Genomic DNA, 27,666 nt, shown 5'->3' on the forward strand with positions numbered 1-27,666 from the left:
GGAAAAGGCATCGAGAAGGGAAGGGTCAAGAGGGAGAGAGAGAAGTACTGAGGCAGAGGAAAAGTGCATTTAAAAAAAAAGCTGACCACGTGTCAAACAAACAGCAGTGAACTGAGTGACCAGTTTTTCTATTTTGTTTGCGCTGGTTGAAATATTAATAGGAGGAGGATTGTTCATTGTTTTTCTTTGAACCTGGATGATCCACAACCTCCTCAGCTCAGGGGATTTCCCATCCACAGCCTCCAACCTCATAGTTCCCCAACCTCGCACTGCCAGATTCTACCGCTTAGCCAACGTCCACAAACCTGACTGCCCCGGTCGACCCATCGTCTCCACCTGCTCCTGCCCCGCTGAACTTATCTCCTCATACCTTGACACCGTCCTGTCCCCCTTGGTCCAGGAACTCCCCACATACATACTGGACACCATCCACGCCCTCCACCTCCTCCATGATTTTCAGCTCAATGCCTCATCTTCACCATGGCCATCCAGTCCCTGAACACATGATGAAGGCCTCAAAGCCCTCCGTTTTTTCCTCTCACGCCGTCCCAAACGGTACCCTCCCACTGACATTCCCATCCGCCTGGCTGAACTGGTCATCACCCTTAACAACTTCTCCTTCCAATCCTCTCACTTTCTTCAGGCCAAATGGGCAGCTATGGGCCTCAGGTCTGCCTGCCTCTTTGTCAGGTATGTGGAACAGTCCATCTTTCACAGTTACACCAGCACTATTCCCCATCTTTCCCTCCGCTACATCGATGACTGTATCAGTGCCACCTTGTGCTCCTACAAGTTCATCAACTTCATGAATACCTTCCACCTTGACCTCAAGTTCATCTGGACCATCTCGGACACCTCCCTCCCCTCCTGGACCTGTCCATCTCTATTTCTAGCGACCGACTCAACACGGACACGTACTTCAAACCCACTGACTCCTACATCTAACTGGACTACACCTCCTTTCACCCTGCCTCCTGTAAAAACATTATCCCTTACTCCCAATTCCGCCGCCTCCAATGCATCTGCTCCCAAGAGGACCAATTCCACTCCAGAACCTCCCAGATTGCCTCCTACTTCAAGGACGGCAATTTCCCCTCCCATGTGGTCAACAATGCTCTCTAGTGCATCTCCTCCACTTCCCACACCTCCGTGCTTGAACCCCATCCCTCCAACCGCAAGAAGGACAGAACCACCCCGGTACTGACCTTCCACCCCACCAACCTCCAGATACAACGCATCATCCTTCATATTTTTGCCACCTACAGCCAGACTCCACCACCAGAGATACACTTCCCTCCCCACCCCTTTCAGCATTCTGCAGAGACCATTCACTCCATGACTCCCTTGTTAAGTATACACCCCCCACCATCCTACCTTCCACTCCTGGTGATTTTCCTTGCCACCACAAGAGGTGTAAAACCTGTGCCCACACCTCCCCCCCTCACCTCCATCCAAGAGGATCCTTCCACATCTGGCAGAGATTTTCCTGCACCTCCAAACACCTCATTTACTGTGTCCAATACTCTCAATGTAGTCTCCTCTACATTGGGGAGACAGGACACCAACTTGCGGAACGTTTCAGAGAACATCTCCGGGACACACGCACCAAATGACCCCACCGCCCAGCGGCCGAGCACTTCAATTCCCCCTCCCACTCCACCAAGGGCATGCAAGTCCTGGGCTTCCTCCACCGCCAAACTCTAGCCACCCGATGCCTGGACGAAGAACACCTTATCTTCCACCTTGGGACCCTCCAACCACACATAATCAATGTCGATTTCACCAGTCTCCTGATCTCCCCTGCCCCCACCTTATGCCAGATCCAACCTTCCAACTCGGCACCATCCTCTTGACCTGTCCTACCTGTCCATCTTCCTTCCCACCTCGCTGCTCAACCCTCCACTCCGACCTATCACCATCACCCCCCACCACTGTCATCGACCTATTGCATTCTCAGCTACCTTCCACCAGCCCCAAACCCCTCCCATTTATCTCTCAGCCCCTTGATGAAGGGCTTATGCTCGAAGCATCATGCTCCTTGGATGCTGCCTGACCTGCTGTGCTTTTCCAGCACTACTCTTCTGGAGTGAGATACTTTATGTCTACTTTAGAGGGCAAAGAGAGTCTTGGTTGAATGTCTTATCTGAAAGTTGGCCTCTCCTAAAATGCAGCATGCTCTTAGTATCTGAGGAGTATCTGCCTAGGTTACCTGCTCACGTTCAGGAATATAGACAAATACAAACTGGTTAGCAGTTGCATCAAAAAGTGGAGAAGGGACATTAGAAGGGAAAAACAAGTGATTTTCTTTATAAATGTTGTTCAGTGAGATTTAAAGCTACAATTGTTCTGCCTCTGAAGTGTGCACAAAGGGTTATGAACTGATGAGACAGTGAGATATTCTCTATACACATTGGCTTGCTGTCCGCTGATACTGTTACCAGTTTGATTGGTTGTCATGCTCCTGGAGGGAAATAATACTGCTGGATGCAAAGGCGAAGTGGCTGTAGCCCTCTCAGTGACAACTATAGGTCAGCCAATCAAAGAATATCATGTCGCTAACATGAGATGGATAAACTGAAAAGAAAAAAAGACCTGAATAAAGGAGAAACAGAAATTGTAGAGGAACAAATGAATGCATTTGAGTAACATGTCCTCATTGTGGCTAAACTCCAGAGTGGACTAATCATATTACAATGTCTCCACTGTCATGGATCAATATCCTGGAACAGTCCTACTTCATACCATTGCAAGAGCTATAGCAGTTCAAAGGGAAAATCCCAGTCATCTTCTCAGGGTAGCTATGGACTATAAATATGGGTTTACCACAACAAGAGGACAAGTAATAAAAATGAGCAGAACATTATACATGTGTGGCATGTGCTCACTCTGAATCCCATCCAATCACAAAGAGTGTGATCGACCTGTTTGCCTTCCCAGGTGGGCAACTATTAGTGAGGCGATTGGAGCTACTGTCAGCATATCCTGTTGCTGAGCTGAGTTTGATGCCATCAATGTTTGGAGGGCTACAATTAGATTAGCCAAGCACCTCTATTCTATGGAGAAGACCATTACTGCAGGCTGGACTATAGAGAATACCTGTGCATCATTCAGGTGAAAACAGGTTTGGACTCCAGAGAGGACAACCACACTCTCTCACCCTCCTGTTGCGACCTCCATAGAGACAATGTTAGGAATGAGCAGTGTTCATTCATATACAGGCAGAAAACCCAGATCTGAATTGCATCAATGTAGTCTGGGAGGCTGGAAGGAGGAGAATTTGGGAACTGTGCCAGTCATTAAGCATTGAGATTTAACACCTCTGGCTCTTTCATGCTATTAGAATGAAATTATGAATGCCAATTTTTAATCCAAATCAATCAAAATTGGAATCAGGACAATTTGGATTTTTTCAAATTAATTCTGATTGGCTTTACTGCTCATCTCTATTGAACTTTACAATGATTAGAGTTTGGACGAAAAATTGCAGAAAAGGAATTCATTGTGCTCTTACCTTCCGACCAACCGGAACCAGGGGAAGCGATCATAAAATGGATCCCCGCCAGTCATAACATTATCACAGTCATCAACCACACTGGAAGGCACTTCAGCGGCACGATCATACATCTCCCGCATCAGGTCTAGTCTCTGCCTGCAGGAGGTAGGAATCCAATACAATTATAACCAGATCCTGGCTAGCTACTGGGTACAAACAGACAAGGCAGCACTCAGGTGGGAATGGCAAACGCAGCTTCATAGGATCCACATCCCTTGCTGGTCACACTGGTCATGGGCTGTGACTAAATAACGACTGACTGAATTTTGGCAGAGGTGGCAGGAAGCCGTGAGGTGCCAGCATGCCAGCTAACAGATCAAGAGGAAAATGATCATTTTTGGGAGGACAAGATAGTCAATTAGATCTTAAGGAAGATAACTTAGAGGGTAACGCAAATAGTAGAATTGTGAATGTCTTGAAAGCAGCCAATTTTGCAATGAGTTAATAAATTATGTGGAATACATTACTGCTTAAAGAGGAGGAAGTAAGGACTGCAGATACTGGAGAACAGAGTGAAGATTAGAGTGGTGCTGGAAAAGCACGGCAGCATCCAAGGAGCGGGAAAATCAACATTTTGGGCAAAACCCCTTCATCAGGGATGAAGGGCTGATGAAGGGCTTCCTGATGAAGGGCTTTTGCCCAAAATGTCAATTTTCCCGCTCCTCGGATGCTGCCTGACCTGCTGTACTTAAAGAGGCAATGGCACTTTAGGGGAGGCAGTGATATAGAGGTAATGACACTCGATCAATGTTGCTGAGCCCGGACTTTAATATTCAAGGGAATGGATTCTAATTCCACTCTGCCAGATGATGAAATTCGAATCAGATTTTTAAAAATGGAATTAAAAAAGGACCTAACGGTAATTAGGTAACCAAAGCTTATTGTTTCGAAAAACCATTTGGCCCACTAATGTCCTTTAGGGGAGGAAATCTGCCATCTTTACCTGGCTTGGCCTACGTCTGTCCAGTCCCACAGCAGCATAGTAAGCAATTCAGGATGGGCAACAAGTGAATGATGGGTGTCTTTTCCTTAGAATGGGGGATTTCAAGACTGGGGGGTACGTTTTAAGGTGAGAGGAGAGAGATTCAAAAAAGACATGGGGGCAAATGTTTTACACAGAGGGTGATTCACATATGGAATGAATTTCCTGAGGAAGTAGTGGATGCAGGCACAGTGTTTTAAAAAAAACTTAGGTAAGTACATGAATAAGAAAGGTTTGGAATGATATTTCCCAGAAGCAGGCAGGTGGGACTAGTTTAGTTTGGGATAATATTCGGAATGAAATGGTTGGACTCAGGGTCTGTTTCCAAGCTGTAAGACCCGAAGTGCTGACCTATCCAGTAACACACACATCTCATGAATGAATAATATATACTTTTTAAAAGTCAGGAATGATTGGGCTACCCAAATATTTTATGGGTACATGTATTCCTTTGCCCAATCCTCAGGAAAATGCTCATTTCCCAACTCTCATCAGGGAGAAAAAAGCTCTGGAGAATGACTATGCCAACATTTTGTTTGTTCACATGGGACGTGTGCATCAGAATTTACTGCCCATGCCGAGTTACCTTTGAAGTGGTGGTGGTGAGCTGCTTTCTAGAACCGCTACAGTCCATGTGCTGCAGTTTGACCCACAATGCCATTAGGGAGGGAACTCTTTGCCTCCTTTACTCAGCCTGGACAATTTCAGAAATGCAAACAAACAAGAGATATTGGACTTGAGCCTGAACCCGAATCAGGTTAGCTTGAAGGGAACACTTAATTTATGTTGACTTCACCCAAGAGGTACTCATAGCGAGTGGAGTCACAAGAAGCTGACGTTGAGGTTTGTGTCGAGGAAGCCCTCGACTCAGAGATTGGGAGTCTGGCTGGAGTTGAGGCAAAGATCGATCATGATATAAAACATTTGTGAAATGTAAGGGACTTAATGGTCAACTCTGTTCTAAGTAGAATGCCTTTTCTTGAAGGTATCCAGTCTACAAGTGGTTGCTTTTGAACGAAGTTCAATTGTGAATACATTGAAATCCAAACAGGTAACTTTAACTCATAAAACTCCTTCTGGGGACACATATTTTAAACTTTGGAGCCAACTGGATCTTTCAAAGGCAGAACACCATGGCTGTCCTTGCCACCCATGTACTTCAGAAGTAGTTCAGCACCACTTTCTCAAGGACAATTAGGACTGGGCAATAAATCTGGCCTGGCCATTGACATCCACATCCTGTGCCCAAATATTTTAAAATGTTTCTCTGTCGGAGTTTGAACAAAGCCATAGACATAAGCAAAAGCATCAATTCTATTCTTTGACCCATGCTGAGGAAGCTCTGCTCAGAAAGTGGAGCCATGTTTAGTTTGCTATGTATGAGTAGTTCTATAACATGATGGTTGTGTTTTTGTGCAACCCTGCATTGTAGAAAAATCGCGCTTTAGAAACAATGCTTGAAGTTTTGATGATGTAATTGTGCTATAGCCAATAAACGTTTGAAAAGTTTGCATTTTAGCAACAGTATCCCCAATTCATTAATCACATTACAGCAAACTAACACTGATAAAATGTGCGTTATAACAAAACGACCCGTACTGTATATAAAACAGAACTACTTTTCAAGTTGAACATAGTGCTGTGATCTGGATGCACAAAGATACAGATTATGCCAGTCTAGCATTTGATGCACGTGTGCTGGTTTATCAGGTACAGCCAACTTTGTTTTAACTGGCACCTTATGAACCATGACTCTCAATAAATGGCAAAAATGATCTACCTCAAATACCCCAATGTTTACTGTATCATTCCACCAAGTTCAGATAGTTTTTTTCATTTATTTATCTCAATATTTGTTGTTCAAACGAATAGCCACACAAAATATCGACAATTGATTCAATTTCAAGTCAATTTCTCCTCAAGTGCTGCAACTGACCGTAATGTCGGAGTAGTCAGTTGAGGGTGTGAGTGAGAAGGCTCCCTGCATTACATTTCAATTACTTAGTGTGCGTTTCTACATTGATTATATGGGTCTCTTGATTATTTGACATATTTTATCAGTTGGCACACTTATGGTCCCATAGGTGCCAGATAATAAAATATTTACTGTATATCTCTCTGTGCAGACTATCCCTGTTTAGCCCTACTCACCAAGTAACAACGGCTCTGTGATATCTTTTACTACCTCGTACCTGAGTTTCTCCAGAGTCCAGTAGTGAGTTGCTCCATTCTTCTGGTCTTGGACTTCCACAGCCACAATGGTGCGTGGGAATGGGCGCTTCTCCCTGTCCTTGACAGCATCAGGAGGCATGAGATCAGGCGGTAGAGGGGAGTACAATGTGTCTGTGAGGAGCACGAATTGGAACTGTACCTGTTCAATTAGAAAGCAAAACTTTTCAAGCATGTTTCCACAGTCCTTCTTCATGGAACTATACATTCACTCCCATAAGTTTAATGCGGTATATGATTTGTAAAATTGAGGAGTTGGTGAGTTTTACTGATGAATCTTCTCTCAGCACCAACGATGATACATACCATCCCTTCCCCTCATATCTTGGAATGCATTTTTACTGCACAATTATGCTCCCACCTCTCACCGTTGCTTATTTAAGTCCAGCTAGTCTAGCTTCTGCCCTGCACACACAACACTAAGAAAGAGTCTTAATGCAAGAAAAGACCCAGCTACTGAAATGAAGATCGATCACAATTCTGTAATCTACACTGTTTGACAATAATAAACAAAAAAATCAACTGAATTCTGAGGAACAACTCAGCCCACCTCTATGGTCTGGGCTCTTGATCTACTGAATTTGTTTTCTCCTTTCTATATGTTTTCCATCCATTATATCTGTGTCAAACTGGCTGTTTTTGCCTGCCTTATTTGTGAATGAATGCTTGCGTTTAAGAGGTTTTTAAAAAATTATGCTTAAATGTAAAGTTGCGCAATAATAACGAGAAATCCTTTTTGTTGCTATAAGGTAAACAATGAGTATTTTTCACATTAAAAGTTGTTATTTTCCCGTGCATCATGAAACTGATAGGAGTTACATTTATGCAGAATATGGAGTTTGTCGGTCAAATTGATCATTGCTAGTGGCTTAATTAAGTAATTAAACATCTGTGGAGCAGTTGTGCTCTTCTGAACAGAGTCATGACACTGATAACCATAGAGCAGGCTCTCAGAGGCACTATGACATAGGAACAGAATCAGTGTGGAAACAGGCCATTCGGCCCTTTGGGTCCACACCGACTTTCCAAAGAGCACCCATTCCCCTTTACTGCTTGTGTAACCCTGCTTTTCCCATGCCTAATCTGCAGATCTCTGGACACAATGGGGCAATTTCCCATTGCCAATCCACCTAACCTGCATATCTTTGGACTGTGGGAGGAAACTGGATCACCCAGAGAAAACCTACACAGACACGGGGAGAATGTGCAAACTCCAATCCAGGTTGCTGCCACTGTGAGGCAGTAGTGCTAACCACTGAGCCACCATGCTGCCTGAAGTAAGCCATTTGGCCCATCAATTCTGCCCCACCATTCAATGAAATTGGGGCTGAGCTGATAATTATCAACTCCAGTTTCTTGCTTTTTCTTCATAATTCCCAATTCTTTTACTGATTAAAAATCTGTCCATCTCAGCCTTAAGTATGTTTAATGGACCTCCTTGACCACCATCTCTGGTTAAGAACTTCACAGACCAACTAGCCTCTGACAGGGGCAATTTCTCTAAGGATCGTATGTATATTTCAATTAGATCCCCTGTCATTGTTCTCAACCCAGTGAGTACAGGCCCAGCCTATTTAACCTCTGCTCATAAGAAACAGGAATAAACGTGGTGAACTTTCTCTGGATTGCCTCCAATTCCTGTCTATCTTTCCTTACATAAGGGGCCCACAATTGCTCACAGCATTCCAGATGAGCTTTGACTAAGTGTCTTGTATAGTTTTAGCAAAACATACCTACTATTGTATTCTATTACTCTTGAAGGAAAAAGCTAACATTGCATTTGCTTTCCCCATTACCCACTGAATTTGGATTCATGGGCAAGGACCCACAAATCTCTCCTTGCTGCAGCTTTCTGCAGTCCTTCTTTATTTAAATAATATTCAGCTCCTTTATTCTTCATGCCAAATTTAGAATCTCAAATTTTCCCACATTATATTCCATCTGTAAAGTTTTCGTATATTCACTTAACCAGTTTTATATCCCTCTGCAGATATCCTCATCACTTGCTTTCCCACCTTTATTTTGTCATCCACAACCTGGCAATAGTACATTCACTTCTGCCATTAAGTTGATTTATATGCATTGCAGGTAATTGTGCCCTGGTGCAGATACTTGTGGAATTCTACTAGTTTGTAGAGTTACAGAACTCTCCATTTTCTATTAGTTAGCCAATCCTCTACTAAGTAGCCTATGTATGGTACCTTCTCAAATAACTTTTTGAAATCCAAATATATTTAATCCATTAGCTTCCTCTTTCTCTACTCTGCTTATTATCTCCTCAAACAACTGTGTTAAGTTTGTTCCCCTTTATGCAGCCATGCTGATTTTGCTTGATTATGTGAAGAATTTTCAAATTCTCCGCTATTTCACACTTTATAGTAAACTATAACAAATCATAAGATGCAACCTATCAGGTTCAGGGAATATCTCGGCCTTTAGCTCCATCAGTTTCCCTAGTATCTTTTCTCTAGGGATAGATATTGTGTTTATTTTCTCTCTTCAATGTCCGATGTTAATCCCTGGAAAATTGCCAAATACCTTTTTCTTCAATTCCACGCTGATGGCATTGGCCTCTTTCAGAAAGATGGCATTTCCCCATAGCAGATCACGCAAGGAGGTAAACTGGTAGCATCTCCACTTACGGAATGCCCATAGTGCCAACTCACACTCCCGCTCTGTCCATTGCACTGTGTAGAAAGATAACAATGGAAAAAGGATTAGAAAAAGACAATCAGGAATCAGTCCTGGTAACCACCACTTCAAAGATAAACGTCCTTACACAAACCATGTGCCCTAATTGCTAATCCCTCCAGAGTACCCGTGCCTATAATACCTATTCATATTTCACTCAAAGTGAGGCATATAAGTGTGATACTGCAAGCAGTATTATGGACTTCCTCAATTGGAATGGTCACTAAATGACATTATTTCTGTTCCTTAAATGCCCCCAGTCAGTCCCAGAGAGTGAATGGACACTATCAAAAACTGAAATTGCTAGATAGGCTCAGCAGGTCTGGCAGCATCTGGGGAGAGAAATTAGAGTTAATGTTTCAGGTCCATTTCTGAAGAAGGGTCACTGATTTCTCTCCCCAGATGCTGCCAGACTTGCTGAGGTTTTCCAGCAACTTCACTTTTTTTCCGGTTTCTAGCATCTGCAGTTCCTTCTTTTATTTTGTGAAAGGACAGTGTCTGACTCACTGCCCCACGCAATAAAAAGATAGTATACAACATCATTATACTTAGTCACATTAATCTGTTTTTGATGGAAAAGTCACAACATTGCTGGAGAACTGGTTAGCAGTGATCGGAACATGAGTTGTAGAACCCTTAAAAACTGCAGAAAGATCAACCTTCTGAAAATTTGTAAATGTAACCCTCCGGTCTGCATTACTGTCACTCCTTCAAGGACCACACATTGGTTGTTTGTGACTGCTGTTGATTGAAATATTAAATTCTTCCCTATTCGTCACCTTGCTGTATTTTATTGGTCAACGCCCTACCAAGTTAATTACAGCTGCAGGGGGTTTACACGAAGCCTATAATGTGACTTCTTCCCTGCGGAAACTGCTTGAAATTTTCTTGATATATATTAATAATATGTGCAGGAGAGTTTCCTGACACAATATGTAGACAGGCCAACAAGAGGTGAGGCCATACTGGATTTGGTTCTGGGTAACGAACCAGGCCAGGTGTTAGAATTAGAGGTAGGTGAGCACTTTGGGGATAGTGACCATAATTCGGTGATTTTTACACTCGTGATGGAGAGGGATAAGTGTGTACTACAGGGCAAGAATTATAGCTGGGGTAAGGGAAATTATGATGCGGTGAGGCATGACTTAGGATGTGTGGCTTGGAAAAGTAGACTCCAAGGCAAGAGTGTAAATGATATGTGGAACTTGTTCAAGGGGCAACTATTGAGTGTCCTTGATAATTATGTACCTGTCAGGCAGGAAGGAAAGGGTCGTGCGAGGGAGCCGTGGTTTAATAAGGAATTGGAATCCCTTGTTAAATGGAAGAGGGCGGCCTATCTCAAGATGAGACGTGAAGGTTCAATTGGGGCGATTGAGAGTTATAGGGTAGCCAGGAAGGACCTGAAGAGAGAGCTAAAAGCAGCAAGGAGGGGACATGAAAGGTCCTTAGTAGATAGGATTAGGGAAAACCCTAAGGCTTTCTATAGGTATGTTAGGAATAAAAGAATGACTAGGGTAGGAATAGGTCCAGTCAAGGATAGTAGGGGGAAGTTGCGTGTGGAGGCGGAAGAGATTGGGGAGACACTGAATGAATACTTTTCTTCAGTATTCACTCATGAACAGGGCATTGTTGTCGATGAGAATACTGAGGCACAAATAAGTAGAATGGATGGCTTTGAGGTATGTAGAGAAGAGGTGTTGGAAATCCTGGAAAAGGTGAAAATAGATAAGTCCCCTGGGTCTGATGGCATTTATCCTAGGATTCTCTGGGAAGCAAGGGAGGAGATTGCAGAGCCATTGGCCTTGATTTTTATGTCCTCTTTGTCTACAGGAGTAGTCCCAGAAGACTGGAGGATAGCAAATGTGGTTCCCTTGTTCAAAAAGGGGAGTAGGGATAGCCCTAGTAACTATAGGCCGGTGAGTCTCACTTCTGTTGTGGGCAAAGTCTTAGAGAGAATTGTAAGGGATAGGATTTATGCACATCTCGATAGGAATAATGTGATCAAGGATAGTCAGCATGGTTTTGTGAAGGGCAAGTCGTGCCTCACAAACCTTATTGAATTCTTTGAAAAGGTGACGAAGGAGGTTGATGAGGGGAAAGCGGTAGATGTGGTATATATGGATTTTAGTAAGGCGTTTGATAAGGTTCCCCATGGTAGGCTACTGCAGAAAATACGGAGATGTGGCATTGAGGGTGAGTTAGAGGTTTGGATTAGGAATTGGCTGGATGGAAGAAGACAGAGGGTAGTAGTTGATGGCAAAGTTTCTTCATGGAGTGCCGTCACTAGCGGTGTTCCGCAAGGATCTGTTTTGGGACCATTGCTGTTTGTCATTTTTATAAATGACCTGGAAGAGGGGTTAGAAGGTTGGGTGAGCAAGTTTGCGGATGATACGAAAGTCGGAGGAGTTGTTGACAGTGAGGAAGCATGTGGCAGGTTACAGCAGGATATAGAGAAGCTGCAGAGCTGGGCAGAAAGGTGGCAGATGGAATTCAATGTAGCTAAGTGCGAGGTGATTCACTTTGGGAAGAATAACAAAAAGATGGGGTACTGGGCTAATGGTCGGATACTTGGTAGTGTGGATGAGCAGAGGGATCTTGGTGTCCATGTACACAGATCTCTGAAAGTTGCCACCCAGGTAAATAGTGCGGTGAGGAAGGCATATGGCGTACTGGCTTTTATTGGTAGAGGAATTGAGTTCCGGAGTCCTGAGGTCATGATGCAGTTGTATAAGACTCTGGTACGGCCGCATCTGGAATATTGTGTGCAGTTTTGGTCGCCATACTATAGGAAGGATGTGGAGGCATTGGAACGGGTGCAGAGGAGGTTTACCAGGATGTTGCCTGGTATGGAAGGAAAACCGTATGAGGAAAGACTGAGGCACTTGGGGCTGTTTTCACTAGAGAAAAGAAGGTTTAGGGGTGACTTGATTGAGGTGTACAAGATGATTAGGGGGTTAGATAGGGTCGACAGTATGAACCTTTTCCCGCGTATTGAGTCGGGTATTACAAGGGGGCATAGCTTTAAATTAAGGGGGGGTAGATATAGGACTGATGTTAGGGGTAGGTTCTTCACTCAGCGAGTCGTTAGTTCATGGAATGCCCTGCCAGTAACAGTGGTGGACTCTCCCTCTTTATGGGCATTTAAGAGGGCATTGGATAGGTATATGGAGGATAGTGGGTTAGTGTAGTTTAGGTGGGCTTGGATCGGCGCAACATCGAGGGCCCAAGGGCCTGTACTGCGCTGTATTCTTCTATGTTCTATGTTCTATGTTCTAATAATCTGGATCTTGGTGTGCCGGCGTCAATTTCTAACTTTGCAGTTGACACCAGTCTTGGAAGCATCGTGAACTATGAAAAGGACAGTGTGGAACTCCAAAAAGGGCATTGCAAAATTGGTGGAGTGGGTAAATGGGTGATCGGTGGCAAATATGTTTCAGCGCAGAGAAGTGTGAAGCATGTTGGGAGGAAAGCATTGAAAAACAATACAAAATAGGGAGTACATTTCTAAGAGAGTGCTAGCACAAAAACCTGAATGTATATGTGTACAGATCACTGAAAGTAGCAGGACAGGTTAAGTGAGCAGTAAGTAAAATATACAGTGTCCTCAGCTTTACTAACAGGGACACAGAGTACAAGAGCAAGGAAATGATGTTTAACTTGCACAAGACATTTGTTCCACCTCAGCTGGAGTATTGTGCACACTCAGAGATACCACATGATAGGTATGATGCATTGGAGAGAGTTTACAGGAATAGTTCTCCTTTATTACACCTTCACAGTTTATAAGATAGTTTACAAGAATGAGACGAGGAACTTCAGTTATGAGGATAGATTGAAGAAGTTGAGACTATTCCCCTTGGAGAAGAGAAGGCTAAGAGGAGATTGGATTAAGGTTTTCAAAATCATGAGTGGGTTTGGTCGAGGAGATTGGAAGAAGTTGATCCCACTCATAAAAGGCACATACATGAGACACCATAGATATAAAGCTATCTGCAAAAGCAACAAGTGTGAAGTGAGGAAAACCTTTTCATTGAGTAGTTAGGGTATGGAAGGCACAGTCTGGAAGGTGATAGAGGCAGCTTCAAATGACGTTTCTAAAAGGCCATCAGGTGATTATTTGTGTAAAAATAATGTGCAAAGTAAGCAGGCTATTGGCATGTTAATGATGCTCCTTAATGAGTCAGTGCAGGCATGATGAACAAAATAGCCTCCTTTCACACTGCAGCACTTCTATTATTCTGATTTTAAATTGGGGCATAGCTGAGATCAATTACTCAGTTTGTACCCTCAGATTATATTTGCAGAGTTACACTGTGCCAAGCAGGCCTTCCGACAAGTGTTAATACATTGCAAATCGGTTCTGGCAAAGCCCTGTGAGTGCTGCTCCACTCCGTCAGCTGCACTGCTCACGGACCCAAATCAGAAAAGGATCAACATTAGAACTGGAGAACACTTCATCTCTCACCTTCCTCCTCTGGTTCTTCATCGTCCTGTGCGTTATCTGGGTAAAAGCAAGAATCCATCTGCCTTTGTAAGGCCTCAAGCCTGCTTTCGTAGTCCTAGAAGGAGCAGGTTAAAATGAGTTGTTAAAAAAAAAACACTGCTGATCATCTAAAGGCAAATGCATTTGTCCAGTAAATATCATCCGTACGCTAACACTGCTGCCATTATGTGGGTGCAGTGAGGTACGTAAACATTTTTTGAAGACTTGCCAATGCCACAAGGACCAGTCATGGTAAATATTGCATTCCCTGAACTCGAAGGCATTGAATCAATAAGCAGCTGTTGAATAATCCCAGGATTTTAAAGCTATGAAGGGAAGCTTGTAGGCTAATTAATGTTCATTTTTTATCGTGTTTCAGCCTTTTCAATATACTAGCCTAAGACAGATAGTGAGGAACAAATGGGATTTAAACAAATGGAACAAGTAGGCGGGGTAATTGTATGCAATGACAATAAATGTGAAAAGGCTTTGTTCACCAGAACTCTGCACCAAAGGAATGAACTGGAAGCCAATTTGATATTTTTTTGAAATTCTGTGTAATGGGAATAATTGAAAATATGTTTGCTCCATTACTTTTCTATACAATGGGAGAAAATTAGATGGAGTTATGGCCATTCATTTCTATAAAATAGGATTGAATGGGAACAGGTTTGGGTCAGTGGAATTCGATAAAATGGGAGTGAATAGGAAAGGGATTTATTCAATGACATTCATTACAATGAGAGTAAATAAGAAATTATTTGGTTTATTGGAATTCCACAAAATTGGATTGAATGGGGAAAGAGCTATCCTGGGATTAACATTTTTTTGAATTCAGGAACAGAGCATGTGAAATTCCATGCTGGAGTCAGAGGTGGAGCAAAACTTCGAGAATCACATGTGGGATGGAGCTTAAAATTAACTTTCAGTCAAATAAGTTCTGAATCCAGAATGCGAAAGGAAAAGGAACGCAATTGTTGTAAACCTTTTCCTTTATCCTGCTCTACTAACTTTTGACCATTATCTGCAATTGCTTGAACTTTAGCGGCTCGTTTGGTTCGAGTGGAGAGCTTCCTTTAACTGGAGTTTTGGCAAATCTTATGATCTTGAGATGGTTACGGAAAGTGCATTGTCATGGACTGTATACATTATAACTGTGAAGACAGATGGATTGGGAGGTGGTCTGACAGATAAATGGAATACACTGGTGTGCTAGGCCCAATGACTGGGTCCTGTTCCTAACTCAGACTGGGCAACCCATTAGGTTTTAACGCAGCACCCACGCACTGCATTCATGGGTGGAAGCAATGAGCTGGTGCAAAGGCATAGCTGGTAACCGCAAACCCTTTCAGTTCTCTAAGTAAAATTCAAGAAACTGCTTTGTCACATACCAATCTCTGCTGCTCCAAAAGTAAATCAGCCTCCTCCTTTTCTCTCCGATATTGGGTCTCTAGTTCCTGAAGCCTAAGAAGCAATTCCAAAAAATAAAGCATCTTTTTCAAGCTGATTCAGAAAAGATTACTGCAAATCATTCAAACTGGGGGAATACAGTCAAAATCTTTGGAGTTAACCTGAGGGAAGGGGGTTTGTGTCCCTTATTGTAAAGGTAATACAATACTGTATGATCAAACAGTTCCAAGTTAAGTATAACACAGGTTAGCTATCTCTGAACAGGCCATCGTAAGTTAGAGGCAGAGCAAACCTCCTTCAATAGTATCTATCAAACACTCCCAGATCACCCGTAACAATGTGTTAGGTGCAGAATAAGTACACTGTCCCAAAAATCTCTCCCAGGGGAGGTACAGCAAAGCACTCATCTTCTGCATTGTCCTTGCACAATGGACCAATGGGATCATACATTTTCAAGACAATGTGGTATTTTCACAGAAATGTGAATTGAATGCTATCACAGTTGTGATCCCAAACGTGACAATCCTCCTGTAGTTTAGTGTACTGGAAACAGAATTTGACTTATTTGTTTACCATAGATTACAGGATAAGAAATGGAACAGAGTGAAGCACACTGTCTCTAATTTGGATCTACAGAGGCACCTCAATTATCCAGCATTTGATTATCCAAATTTCAGATTATCCGGCAAGACTGCAAGGTTCCGATGCTTGGCTAAACTATGTTATCCGGCATTCGGTTATTCTGAATTCAATTAACCGAATGAAATACTCTCTGCCCATGTCCTTCGGATAATCGAGGTTCCGCTGTACATCAATCATCTGACTCAGAGATGCTACAGGTGTTGACTGAGGGATATGGAAATTCATATCAGTGTAAAGGTGTGCTGTTTAGTTAGAACAGAGAGACTGGTAAGGGCTGGGCTGCATTGTCACCCATCATTATCAATTTATTTCATTGTGATAAGTATTTGCTGCATGTTTCCATTGACCTTTTGATTTTTTTTTTGACCTGGACATGTTTAATGTTGGTTTGAAGTGGGACATCAACAGTTTCTGGAACCACCACTGTTACTCTTATCTCTTACTTTTTTTTCGGAAGACTCTGTGTATATTACAGCATCGAGAGTGTGGTGCTGGAAAAGCACAGCAGGTTAGGCAGCATCCGAGGAGCAGGAGAATCAACATTTTGGGCAAAAGCCCTTCATCAGGAAGGCCATTCCTGATGAAGAGCCTTTTGCCTGAAACGTCGACTCTCTTGCTCCTGACCTGTTGTGCTTTTCTAGCACCACACTTTCGATTCTAATCTCCAGCATCTGCAGTCCTCACTTTTGCCTAGTATATTACAGAATTGCAAGCAATCATTCCTAAAACTGTTAAGTGGCAAACGCTGAACATCGAGGCTGCCTTGTTATCAATAAGTGGTGGCCCAAGTCAAAAAATCTTGATGCTGCAGCCACCTACTTCTGCAAAACTCCCCTTCCCATTTTTTTTTTCTGATCTCCCCAGTCAGTTTTAAGGTGTCCCCTGAGACAGGTACCCACCAAATCTAAGGCTTTAATACCTGATGTGCTCCTAAGCAAGTGGAGGTACACTATCACAGAATAAAATCGCTGTATTGTTTCCTACTTTCAAAACTCATAAGATCAAGGATGTTATTAAAAAGGTGCTAATAATTTAACACGAGTGGCTTGTGAGAAAATGTGATCATTGTTCTCGGGTGAAGTGATCTCAATGACTTTCGATGGGCTGTTTAGCTCTAAACCAAAGAATTTCATCGACAATCTTCCATTTATGCCCTTGTCTGACCCCAAATCCTTCCAGTATTGGTACATTTACCTCTGCTCCATCTCTTGCTTCATGTCAATGCCCTGCTTTTCCAGCAGCTCCCGCTGAGCAAAGGCCCAGTCCACAGGCTCCACAGGTGTCTCTGCGCAGGGCGTCTTGTCACGCTCCTGACGGGCCTGCTCAGGGTGGTTGAAACGGAAAACGTGGCTCTTCCCCATAATGATACGGTTTCCTTTCAATGAAAAGAAATTGAGAAGTAGTCTCTATTTATAATTCTATATTTAGAAGGTAAATTGAGCAGTCAGTTTGTTTAAAACATAGGGTGGAATTTTTACACGGCCCCTCCCAAGAGGCATGCCAAGAGGTGAGAGGGACTTTAAGTCAGGCACTAATGTATTAGTGCTATACCCATCATCACTGGCCTATTAATGGGGGGAACACCACCACTCTTTTTTAAACCAATTATGTCTACCTGAGAGGGCAGAACTATCTTTGGCTTAATATATTGTCAGAAAGCTAACTCCTCTAACAATGCAACAATCTGTTTGTACTGCACTGGAGCATCAGCCACGTCTCTGGAACCAGACTTGAATCCATGATTGACAGGTGAGCATGCTACCTCTGGACCAAGACTTTCGAGCAAGATGTGAGGCAAATTACACCTCCAGAGCGAGTGAAGATCTTGGTCTTCTATACCAAACAATTGAATGATGATATGGAGGGACTTCAGGATCTCTCTGGATGAATGAACTTGGATGGACCAATTGGTCTTTTACCCAGCAAATACCTCAGGAACATTTACAGTGAATGATGTTGTGTTATGATGAGTGAAGTGTTGTTACACACCAAAATTTTCAACAATTTCTTGAGGCTTGTTTATGGAGTTACATTGCAGGTTTAGCTCATCTTCATACTGATTTTTCCACTGTCATGTGTTTTTATTGACAGGAATGAGCTGCAAGGACATAGCAATGCATCTGCCATTTCAGAATATCATTTAGATTCTGGAACAACTCTTTGAAAGGAACTGCCTCTGAAACCAGTGTGGATCCAGTGCTCTCTTGTCTCTGAATCAGAAAGTTGTCAGATTAATCTTCATTCAGGACAATCCAAACTGACACCTCAATGAAGCACCGAGCATGTGTTGCATTGTTGGAGATGCTGTAAACATAGATGGGACGGTTAAAACAGAAACCTGCCTGTCTCTTCAGATGTACGTGAATCAATACATGATGAAGAACAGCCATGAAGAAGAATCATGAGACTCAAAACATTAACTGTGCTTTCTCCCCACAGATGCTGCCTGACCTGCTGAATATCGCCAACATCATCTGATCCAATCAAAGACATTGATGACAGAATTTGCCAGCACAGGAAGAGTTATTAGACTTCAATGCATGGTTTGTGACGTGTTTTGAAATTTCCTGATGATATGAGAAGATGCTGCCTGACCAGAATTCGACTCTTCTTTCATTATTGGCCTTTATCAAGAATGTTCGTAAAGAGGTGGCCACTAATCCTCTTTCCATACAGTCTCTAAATGCATGCATACCTGACACGCTTTAGGAAATAAAAACAGTAAATACTGGGGGTAAAAGCTCAACAGGTCTGGCAGCATCCATGGAGACAGAAACAGTTAACGTTTCCAATCCAGTGACCCTTCATCAGAACACACATCGGTCACTGGACTCGAGACAATAACTCTGTTTTTCTCTCTCCACAGATGCTGCCAGACCTGCTGAGTTTCTCCAACACTCTCTGCTTTTGTTTCAGATTTCAGTATCTGTAGTACCTTGCTTTTACTTTGGATTGGGAATGGCAGTCCAGCTGATTTTCTTTTCCCCTAGACGTTGAGACTTACTTTGGAAATTTGGAGGGAGAATCTTGTCAATTTATTGCTTACGAGCAGGTGAGGTAGTGATATAAATGTGAAAATGATCACTTATTATTGGTTTCAAATATTGTACGTGTTCCCTTTGAATTTAAATCCTTTGATGAGTAATTAAGGCTTTTGACTGATTGTAAAAGGAGAAGCTGATAATGTTAACATCAGGACAGGATGAAATATAGAGTGTACAGTTGAAGCCCTAGCTTGTACATAAGATGCAGGCCAAGTACACACCTGAGCGAAGTACAGTTGGTTCAGTGACTTTCTTTCCATTAACGTATGTGTCTGCCCCCTCACACGGTTCAAGGATGACAATCACTACAATATGAAAGAGAAACGGTCAAGTAGTTTCAAAACACTACAACAGAGTTGCTAATCCACAGTAATTAAACAATATTACATCCTGATCCATGCTGTGCTTCCCAAGCTCTCTATGGGTCTCCTTGCTCTCTGCAGAACGTTTTTGCCAGAGCTCCCCTGAGGAGGAACCAACCATCGCACCTTTGGGCATTGCGCGTTGGCCTTGTTCATCCAGATATCCAGAGGTATCACACCACAGTTTCTGCAAACCAACCGCTACAGCAGCTTCCACCCTGTGCTGGTGCTTTTGGGAAAAGCAACATAGTGGCTATGTTCTTCATGAGTTCTCTGGGTTTTTTTTGCCACATGACAGCGAGGAGGCAGTATCCAACTCCGACAGAAAAAAGGAACAAATTCCATGCCTTTGGAGTTAATCGGTACCCATGCTAGCCATTAAGGCCACAGGGCTGACTAGCCTTCACTGTGGTTGTATTACTGTTGGATTCATAACGCAGAAGTTCAACTCCCACAAAGGCAGGTGGCAAACATAAAGTCAGTTTTTTAAAAAATCTGGAAACAAAAACGTTACTCTCAGGGCAAGTGACCACGCAGTTACCAATTAATTTTGCAAGCCTAACATTTCATGAACATTCTTTAGGAAATAATACCTTTTAAAAGGCAACTGGATACGTTTTTGAAAGGGAAATATTTGTTGGATAACAGGAATAAAGCATAACTATGGGACCAATGGAATAGCTCCTTCAAAGAGCTAACACACAAATGGTGGGCTGAATAGCCTCATTTCATGCTCTGGCGATTCTTCTGAACATACAGCTCGGATTCAAATAAATACTTCTAGTCCAAGTTAAAGCTTTTTTCTGTTAGAATTTCCAATCACTTCAAGACACCAGGTATGCCCTGGGGCTATTGCAGTTGTCATGCCAGCTGGTAGGTTAGACATTCTGTTCATACGAAACTCCAAAATCACCATCACCAGATAGGATCAGTGTGCCGTACCTTCGCCTAAAGATTTAATATCGCTGCGGAAGATGCAATGCTCCTCTTTAATGAAATGTCCGCTCAGCACAATGTCCTGCCGCCGTTCTGCGTCTTCACGCCCAACTCTGAGAAAACAGAGTAAATAGTTTGAAACGTATGAAAGTATTGAAATGCGGGCCAAGCCATTTGTAGGGTTTACGAGTTTCCCATGTTTAACTGTTTCGTTATTGCATTACGAAGTTAATTACGATTGAATCAATCCACCGTACGCATTGCACCTATCAATAATTACATTCAGGCAATATTGCATTTGGCTGATTGGATTCTACGTTCAAGCAGTGGCCAAATACAAACCAAACTGATATTACGGGGTTGCTTCCCTACAGCTTTTGCCAATCCCATACGTTTGGTCACAACCTCAAAGAAATACTGTCAGCTATTTACATTGTTCCTCCTGGTTTTCAGTTAAAGGTGGGACATCATCAGAGCTCTTGCTGAAATTAATCCCATTGCCCCCGATCTTCCTTCTGAGTTAAAACTAATAAGTTCAATGAAAAATGGTGAGGACTTTAATGAAAAACAAATGCAATGGAAAGTGGCTCCCAGGATTTTCAAACGCACATTCCTGGAGATCAAGGTCCCATCCCGGGACTGCTCATTTCTAATACCCATCCGACAGTCTAAGCTGCTGGTCCAGTAATATTGCAGCAAAGATGCCATGCAAGATGAAGTACCAGCTGTCTGTTGCTGTGGCTCATACAGATGTTAAACTTTCAATTACTGAAATTGCAAGGATGTTTGGTTTTTCTTACCATCAATTAACACTTCACCATCATTACTAAAAATGGATTAATTTGCTACATATGGATGGCACTAGGGTTACAGGCCATATAAGAATATCCTTTGGTCTTCAAGAATTAAAGATTAACTGCCACGATGCAGAAAGCTTGGAAAGGAGAGTGGCATTAGAAGATTTTGCAATTTTTTTTCAATTTGAGCACTTCAGTTTATTAATCAGAAAAATGTTTGAGATGGAATGCATTCAGAGTTGGCAACCCTCGATATTACTACTTGTGATTGTGGAAAACAAGTGATTCATTTTATATGAAGAGCTTTGAGAAAGCACTATATAAATGCAAATCATCAAAATAATGAAGGGCGAAGGTATGGTTGAACTAAACCAAAGTATACCCAAAACAATTTTGATTACACGATTGAAGAGAGGTGTAATTCAAACCGAAAATTCAGTTGGTATATGATTGAAGTTCCTGTTTAAATCTGTTGGGCCAGATCTTAAAATTCAAAAGTCCTGCAAACTATTTTCCAAGATAAAGAAAGGAGCTGTTCTGCTCAAATAAAAAAAAAATTGAAAGCCTCAGAGAAGGGACCATGTGGTTGAAACAACCGAAAAAATGAAATATCAACTTCAATTTCCAATAAGCAATTTGGATGAAGCTGTCAGACTAGGAAAATAAACACTGGATTATTTAGAAGCAATTTACAAAGAGTTATTGCATATTACTGTGGGGGCTTGGAGTAAGATGGAAGACAGCCAACTGTACAGACTTAATCATATTTATGGACTGTTATTAATATACCTGGTTAACTTTTGTAAAATAAATGAACTTGATGTTTTAACCTTCAGATGGGATGTAATGTAATGTTACATTACTCTTACAGGTTTGCAGTAATACATTACGTAGACTTGTTCAGCACCTGAAATTAATTAAGGGGCACCATTTGTTGATTCTTCTTCAGGTATGTCACTAAATAATTAGCCAGCTCTCTAGACAAGATAAACACTCTCAACGATGTTGGCAATAATCCAAACATATTAAGACTTGGTTTCAGCTATCTGTTTTTATAAATTGAGTCATCAGTATTGGAGCCCCGTTCACAATAACATTGCTGAGTCCTGAGCATTTTAAATTGCTTCATAACACACTGCACATTATTGCTTTTGCAGGCACAGAAGAGATGATGTGAACTTCACTGTGGATGCGATTTCCTGGTCCCTTGGGCTTCTATGGGAATGCAGCTCAGAAATATTGGCAAGTAAGAAGCTAATATAATCTCTAGCAAGGAAGTTAGAAATGAAGTAAAGAGGTAATACAAAATCTGTTTACCAAAGTTACGTAATACAGAGACTACAACATGGAAAAAGGTTGAAGGGAACATCTCATATTGGTCTTGAAATGTTAACCCTGTTTCTCTGTCCACAGATGTTGCCTGACCTGCTGAGTTGTGCCAGCACTTTCTGTTTTTATTTCAGATCCATAACTTCTGCAGTATTTTGCTTTTATTTAAGGAAATAGGTTATTTAACTTGTCATGACCACACATCAGAACCTCAAACTACTATGGACATATTTAATTTGTAATTCTAAAATGTGTTTTTGAAAAGGCAGCTATCACAGCAAAATATGGCTGCTTGGAGAGAGACTGACACAGTGTAAACCCAAAATTTCAAATAGATTGTGATCTCTTGTGACTACAAACATACTGAGGGGTTGATGATACCCTGTGGATCACATCCCAAACTGAGGACTCATTTTGGGTGTTTCCTTTGAAGAGTATACAATGATAGGGGCTAAAATTCCAACTGTACTAGGGTAGACATGTGGAACTGATACTTTCGTGCCTGAGTTTAAACATTGGTGTGCTGTGATGGGCACAGTTGAGGAACTAGCCTCAAGTTACCCCTGTGTTGCAGGTAAAGATTATCTCACTCCTGATGCTGCAAGCCTGACAAAAAGTTACCCTAAATGGTATTCAATCATAGTTAAAAAGAATCAAAACTACAGAATCTTAACCAATCTAGGAAACCAAGAGTCATGAAATCAACTGTTCATCTACCAATGTCAGTGCGACTGGAACTTTTACTGCAATGGTGGCAATGTTCAACTATTTACTCTTTCTTTGCAAGTAATTCAAAACCTGATCAATATCTCTGCTTTAAACTTTAATCTTTTTGGACAGACTTTACTCTGTGTATATGTGATTGATTATTAATAAACTCACTCTTTATTCATTCAAGAAAATCCCCTGGTCAAATTGGGCTCTTTTTAAAGCATAAGTTCATTTGGTCGGGGAGAAAGTTATTCTGTTTAAAATGAACCTTGTTGCTACCTACCATGTATGAATAAAGAAGGCAGGTGGTCCATCTCTCCTCACCTCGGAGCTTAATGATTGGGGTATCTTGTCTAGAACCGTAAAAAAATTCAGGAACGTCTCCCAGGGTCTGATTGTAACCAGCAGATGTTGGTTTATCTTCCATATCAGCAACTGCCCATGTGCCCATTCTGGTTCAATATTTCGTTATTTTCCTAATTATTTCAACATCATTGCCATCCATCATTAAATCTGCTTGTGCATTCAGCAGCCTCACAGTGTGTCTATCTGAACAAGTTATATCTGCTCCTTATTACATTTTACCCGCTAGCTATGTTCATTGATCTACACCTCGTGACTACTTGAATCGGTTATGCCCCACAAACTTTACAGATTGGGTCATATATTTTTTGATCAAATTTCATTTCTTTTGTGCTTTCTTTGAATACCTAGAAATTCTGAATTTGATTTTGAAAACAAAGCTGATTGATTAACATCTGTTAGAAGACAGCAAATCAGTCGCTGCTTTTTCAGACAACCTGAATGTTAGGTTTTGATTAGACACCCATCAATATCATGAGCAAGCCTCAGCTGTAATAGTCTGAACCAAACTGATGTGGATTTGTACCTGGTGGTCCCATCCTTGATGTAGTATAAGAGGCACTCAGACATCAGTGGATCCTCATTCAAATTCACCAGGTGAGGAGTCTGTAAGGGAAATTCATACATTGTTACAGAAAGCAATTGTCGTAGGGCCACCATACTGTGTTCGATTTGTCAAACTGCTTGACTGATTTGTAACCATGGAATCACAGAGCTTGCCTTGAACAAAATACTGCAAAGAGTGAAGTCTTTGGCTTACAGCCCCATCACAAACTCCATTTTCTGACCAACATTTCCAATGCGATAACATTCTTGCAGAGTCAGGTTTTCCCAGTAATTTGGGAAATAAATGACAACCACTTCAATTGAGACCTTTCTAAGGGACTGTAGCAGAACCTCACAGAACCATACAAACCCTTTCATGGTCTACTCCAACATAAGATAAGAAATAGGCACAGGAGTAGTCCAATCAGCCCCTTGATCTAGTTCTCCATTTAATGAGGTCACAGCTGATCCTCTACTTCAACATCTTATGCCTACACGATCCTAATGTTCCAATACGTAGAGACCTATTTGATTGCAGTCTTAAACATACTCCACAACCCTCTGTGATAGAGAATTCCAAAGATTCACGACATTCTGACTCAAGAGATTGTTCCTGATTTCAGTTCCAAATAGTCTGCCCTTTATTCTGAGAGTGAGGCTTACAATCTGAGACCACCTCAGGCAAGGGAAACAATCTTCCTGCATGTATCTGGTTGAGCCCTGAATTCTGTACATTGGAATAATAGCACCTCCCATTTTTCTGAACTCCAAAGAATATTGGTTCCAACTATTTAATGCTTCCTCACAAGATAACCCTGCCATTTCAAGAACTATTTGACGAAGTTACATTACACTACTTTTCTGCTGACTAGATCTGTACATAGGTAAGGAGGCCAAATCTACACAAAACAGTTCAGATGTTTTCTCACCAAGGCTGTGCAGATTTGTGTACTGAAACCCTTTCGTGATAAGACAAAAATACCATTCGCCTTTTTAGTTACTTGCTGTATCTGCATGCTAACTTTTCATAACTGATGAATAAGCACTGCCAAGTTTCTTTGACATTCCACACTTCTCAACCTCTCACCATCAATTCTTTGGCCAGCGATAGCTCCTAGTAGAGCTCACTCTTTGCATGTAAGTTGTGACGATTACAGGCCTCACTCTGCAATTAGCAAAAAATGTCAATTAGCTCCACTCCCCTAAGATTGGTTTCTGTTTCATATTTAAAAACCTACCTGCAATTATATTTTTACCCAATCCCTGCCAGTTTGCCAAGGATTCTTCTGTTAACCTTCAACTCTCTAACTATTCCACTTGCAGTCATTTTTTTTCACTAAATATTGCCATTACAGTGTAATCAATGGGAAGAATTAATGAACAATAACATTCCATGAGATGACAATCTTGTATTGTTTAAAGGATTGTCTTCCATGACAATGTCGTGTGTAGAAAGATGGATATTACCGATTCATCTGAGCAGGCTGATGGGACTAGTTTAGTTTAGGACTATGGTTGGCATAGACGAGTTGGACCAAAGCTATCTGTTTCTGTGCTGTATGACACTATGAATGAGTGTTTATAAAAGAAAATGCAAAAATAATGTTTGGTTAGTTCAAAGCAAAGGCAGCAGTCAGAGAGATGCCTGCACCAAGAATTGAGTGATGCCTTAAAAGTGGCTAAGCCAAGTGAGAGAGCTATCCCTGAGTCAGTACATTGTACTTGACCTCTGAGTAAAGACATTGTCTATTGTTATCTGTAAACAGCTCATACCTACATGGTATAGCCACCAAAATTATGGTCACAGAAGCCCTCTTGAAGAAGGAAACCCAATGTTGAGATCCGCTTCAAGATACAGATTCATAAGCAGGACCTTTTGAAGAAAGAAAATTAGGATCTAATTGTGGAGAGCTCCAGATATTGACAGAATCAATTATTTAGGAGCTTTGACGAGCATTTGGCAAGCACTGAATTGGTTTGGAGGTATTTTCAGGACAAATATGCATTCACCTGCCTACTGCCCTTGCCATGATTCTGAGAGTGCAAATTAATACCAGGTAGCCTCATTCAAACCAAAGAAAATGATTAATCAGTGCAAAGCTAATTAATCATTGGGGGTCCAAACTCAAACACACATGAGGCAGCCAGGGAAATAATCCTGACACCTTAGACGATACACAATTGTACCTCTGAGGGCATATGCTCACAGAGATGAGGCCAGCAGGCTATGCAATACTAACATTCACATCAATGTCCTTACAAAATTAAGGATTTATTCTTATTGAGCATGTTATTACAATCCTGGTGATGGACTGGCACCATTTATGTGACCATTCATTATATATATATTATATCTATATATATATATAGATATAATATGATAGCGCATGAAGGATTGTGTGACTTCATCACAGATGTGAGGTTGTAAACAAGCTTCCCCTGTCCTTCAAATTTCAACCTTTATCCTAAATAAGACTACTGTTGGGAGTCCATTTCATTTCCCATTTATTTCTCAATCACCCTTTGAAGACACATCGCTTTAGTTGTTTAAAGAACCACAGGGAAGGAGCAGAGAATGTTTTCTCACACCATGCGTTATGACGGTCTGCAAAGCCCAGTTCGATTCAACTGTAACTTTCAAAAGTGAATTGGATAAAAGCTTGAGAATAAAATAAATGGCAGGCCTATGAGGAAGTAGCAGGGGGAGTGGGACTAATTGGGTGGCATGTTCACTGGCACAGTCATGATGGGTCAAATGGCCTTCTGCTTTCCTCTAATATTCAATGGCACTATTCAATAATTCTACTTTCATGGGTGCCACCCATTCCTCCAAGCGGCTATTCTTTAAACAAAGCCCTAGTCAGCCAATTGACCATGCTGTTTGGGTATCACAGCGTGGTGTGATCTTGCTTTAATCCAGCCACAACACAGATGATGATGAACAGAATTGGGAACTGCTAATAGTATTGGTTGCCTAGTTCAGATATAGAGTTAAATTGGTAGCTGTCCTATTGCTGTTTTGGCACGGTGGCTCAGTGGTTAGCACAATGCCCAAGCCCTGGGTTCAATTCCAGCTTTGGGCCACTGTCGGTGTGGAGTTTGCACATTCGCCTCCAGGTGCTCTGGTTTCCTCTCACAGTCCAAAAATGTGCAGGTTAGGTGGATTGACCATGCTAAATTGCCCATAGTGCTCAGGGATGTGCAGGCTAGGTGGGTTTGCTATGGGAAAAGGTTACAGAGAAAGGGTATCAAGATGGATCTGGGTGGGATGCTGTTTCGAGGGTGAGTGTGGACTCAATGGGCCGAATAGCCTGTTTCTGCACTGAAGGAATTCTATGAAAATCTATGGTTCATTCAGGAAGAACAAAAGGAATTTGTTAAATGCTAGAACATGGGGAACAGAGAACTGCTGGAAAGATGCAGATATTGCATCAAGAAATACATTGGCCTAGAGTGTAGATTGTTAGATTCTGGAGCTTTCTTTGTTCTACCTTTAGGGCAATCTAAGAAAAAAATAAAACTTGGAGAAATGTTTCCCAGAAGATGAAATGAGTAGCGTGTACACAAACGTTGGAGCTGATAGGTTCA

The 27,666-nt window shown here is 41.8% G+C and overlaps 1 protein-coding gene across 22 annotated transcripts in view; it reads right to left on the bottom strand.

The window, feature by feature from the left end:
* The window catches only part of kif1aa (kinesin family member 1Aa), a 374,456-nt gene that overhangs the window by 108,917 nt on the left and 237,873 nt on the right, over positions 1–27,666 (bottom strand). For all 22 annotated transcript variants that reach the window (XM_087993839.1, XM_087993838.1, XM_087993837.1 and 19 more), the window contains 9 exons: positions 24,059–24,138; positions 20,339–20,445; positions 19,256–19,339; positions 17,185–17,365; positions 15,330–15,402; positions 13,921–14,014; positions 9,303–9,451; positions 6,728–6,906; positions 3,512–3,649 (listed from right to left, as the gene is read on the bottom strand). In XM_087993839.1, coding sequence (XP_087849965.1) covers positions 3,512–3,649; positions 6,728–6,906; positions 9,303–9,451; positions 13,921–14,014; positions 15,330–15,402; positions 17,185–17,365; positions 19,256–19,339; positions 20,339–20,445; positions 24,059–24,138 — 1,085 coding nt within the window. The remainder of the gene's footprint in view (positions 1–3,511; positions 3,650–6,727; positions 6,907–9,302; positions 9,452–13,920; positions 14,015–15,329; positions 15,403–17,184; positions 17,366–19,255; positions 19,340–20,338; positions 20,446–24,058; positions 24,139–27,666) is intronic.

Source organism: Chiloscyllium plagiosum, unplaced genomic scaffold (genome assembly GCF_037043375.1).
Source record: "Chiloscyllium plagiosum isolate Xiang-an unplaced genomic scaffold, Cpla_swu_hap1 HiC_scaffold_13, whole genome shotgun sequence".
NCBI lineage: Eukaryota > Metazoa > Chordata > Chondrichthyes > Orectolobiformes > Hemiscylliidae > Chiloscyllium > Chiloscyllium plagiosum.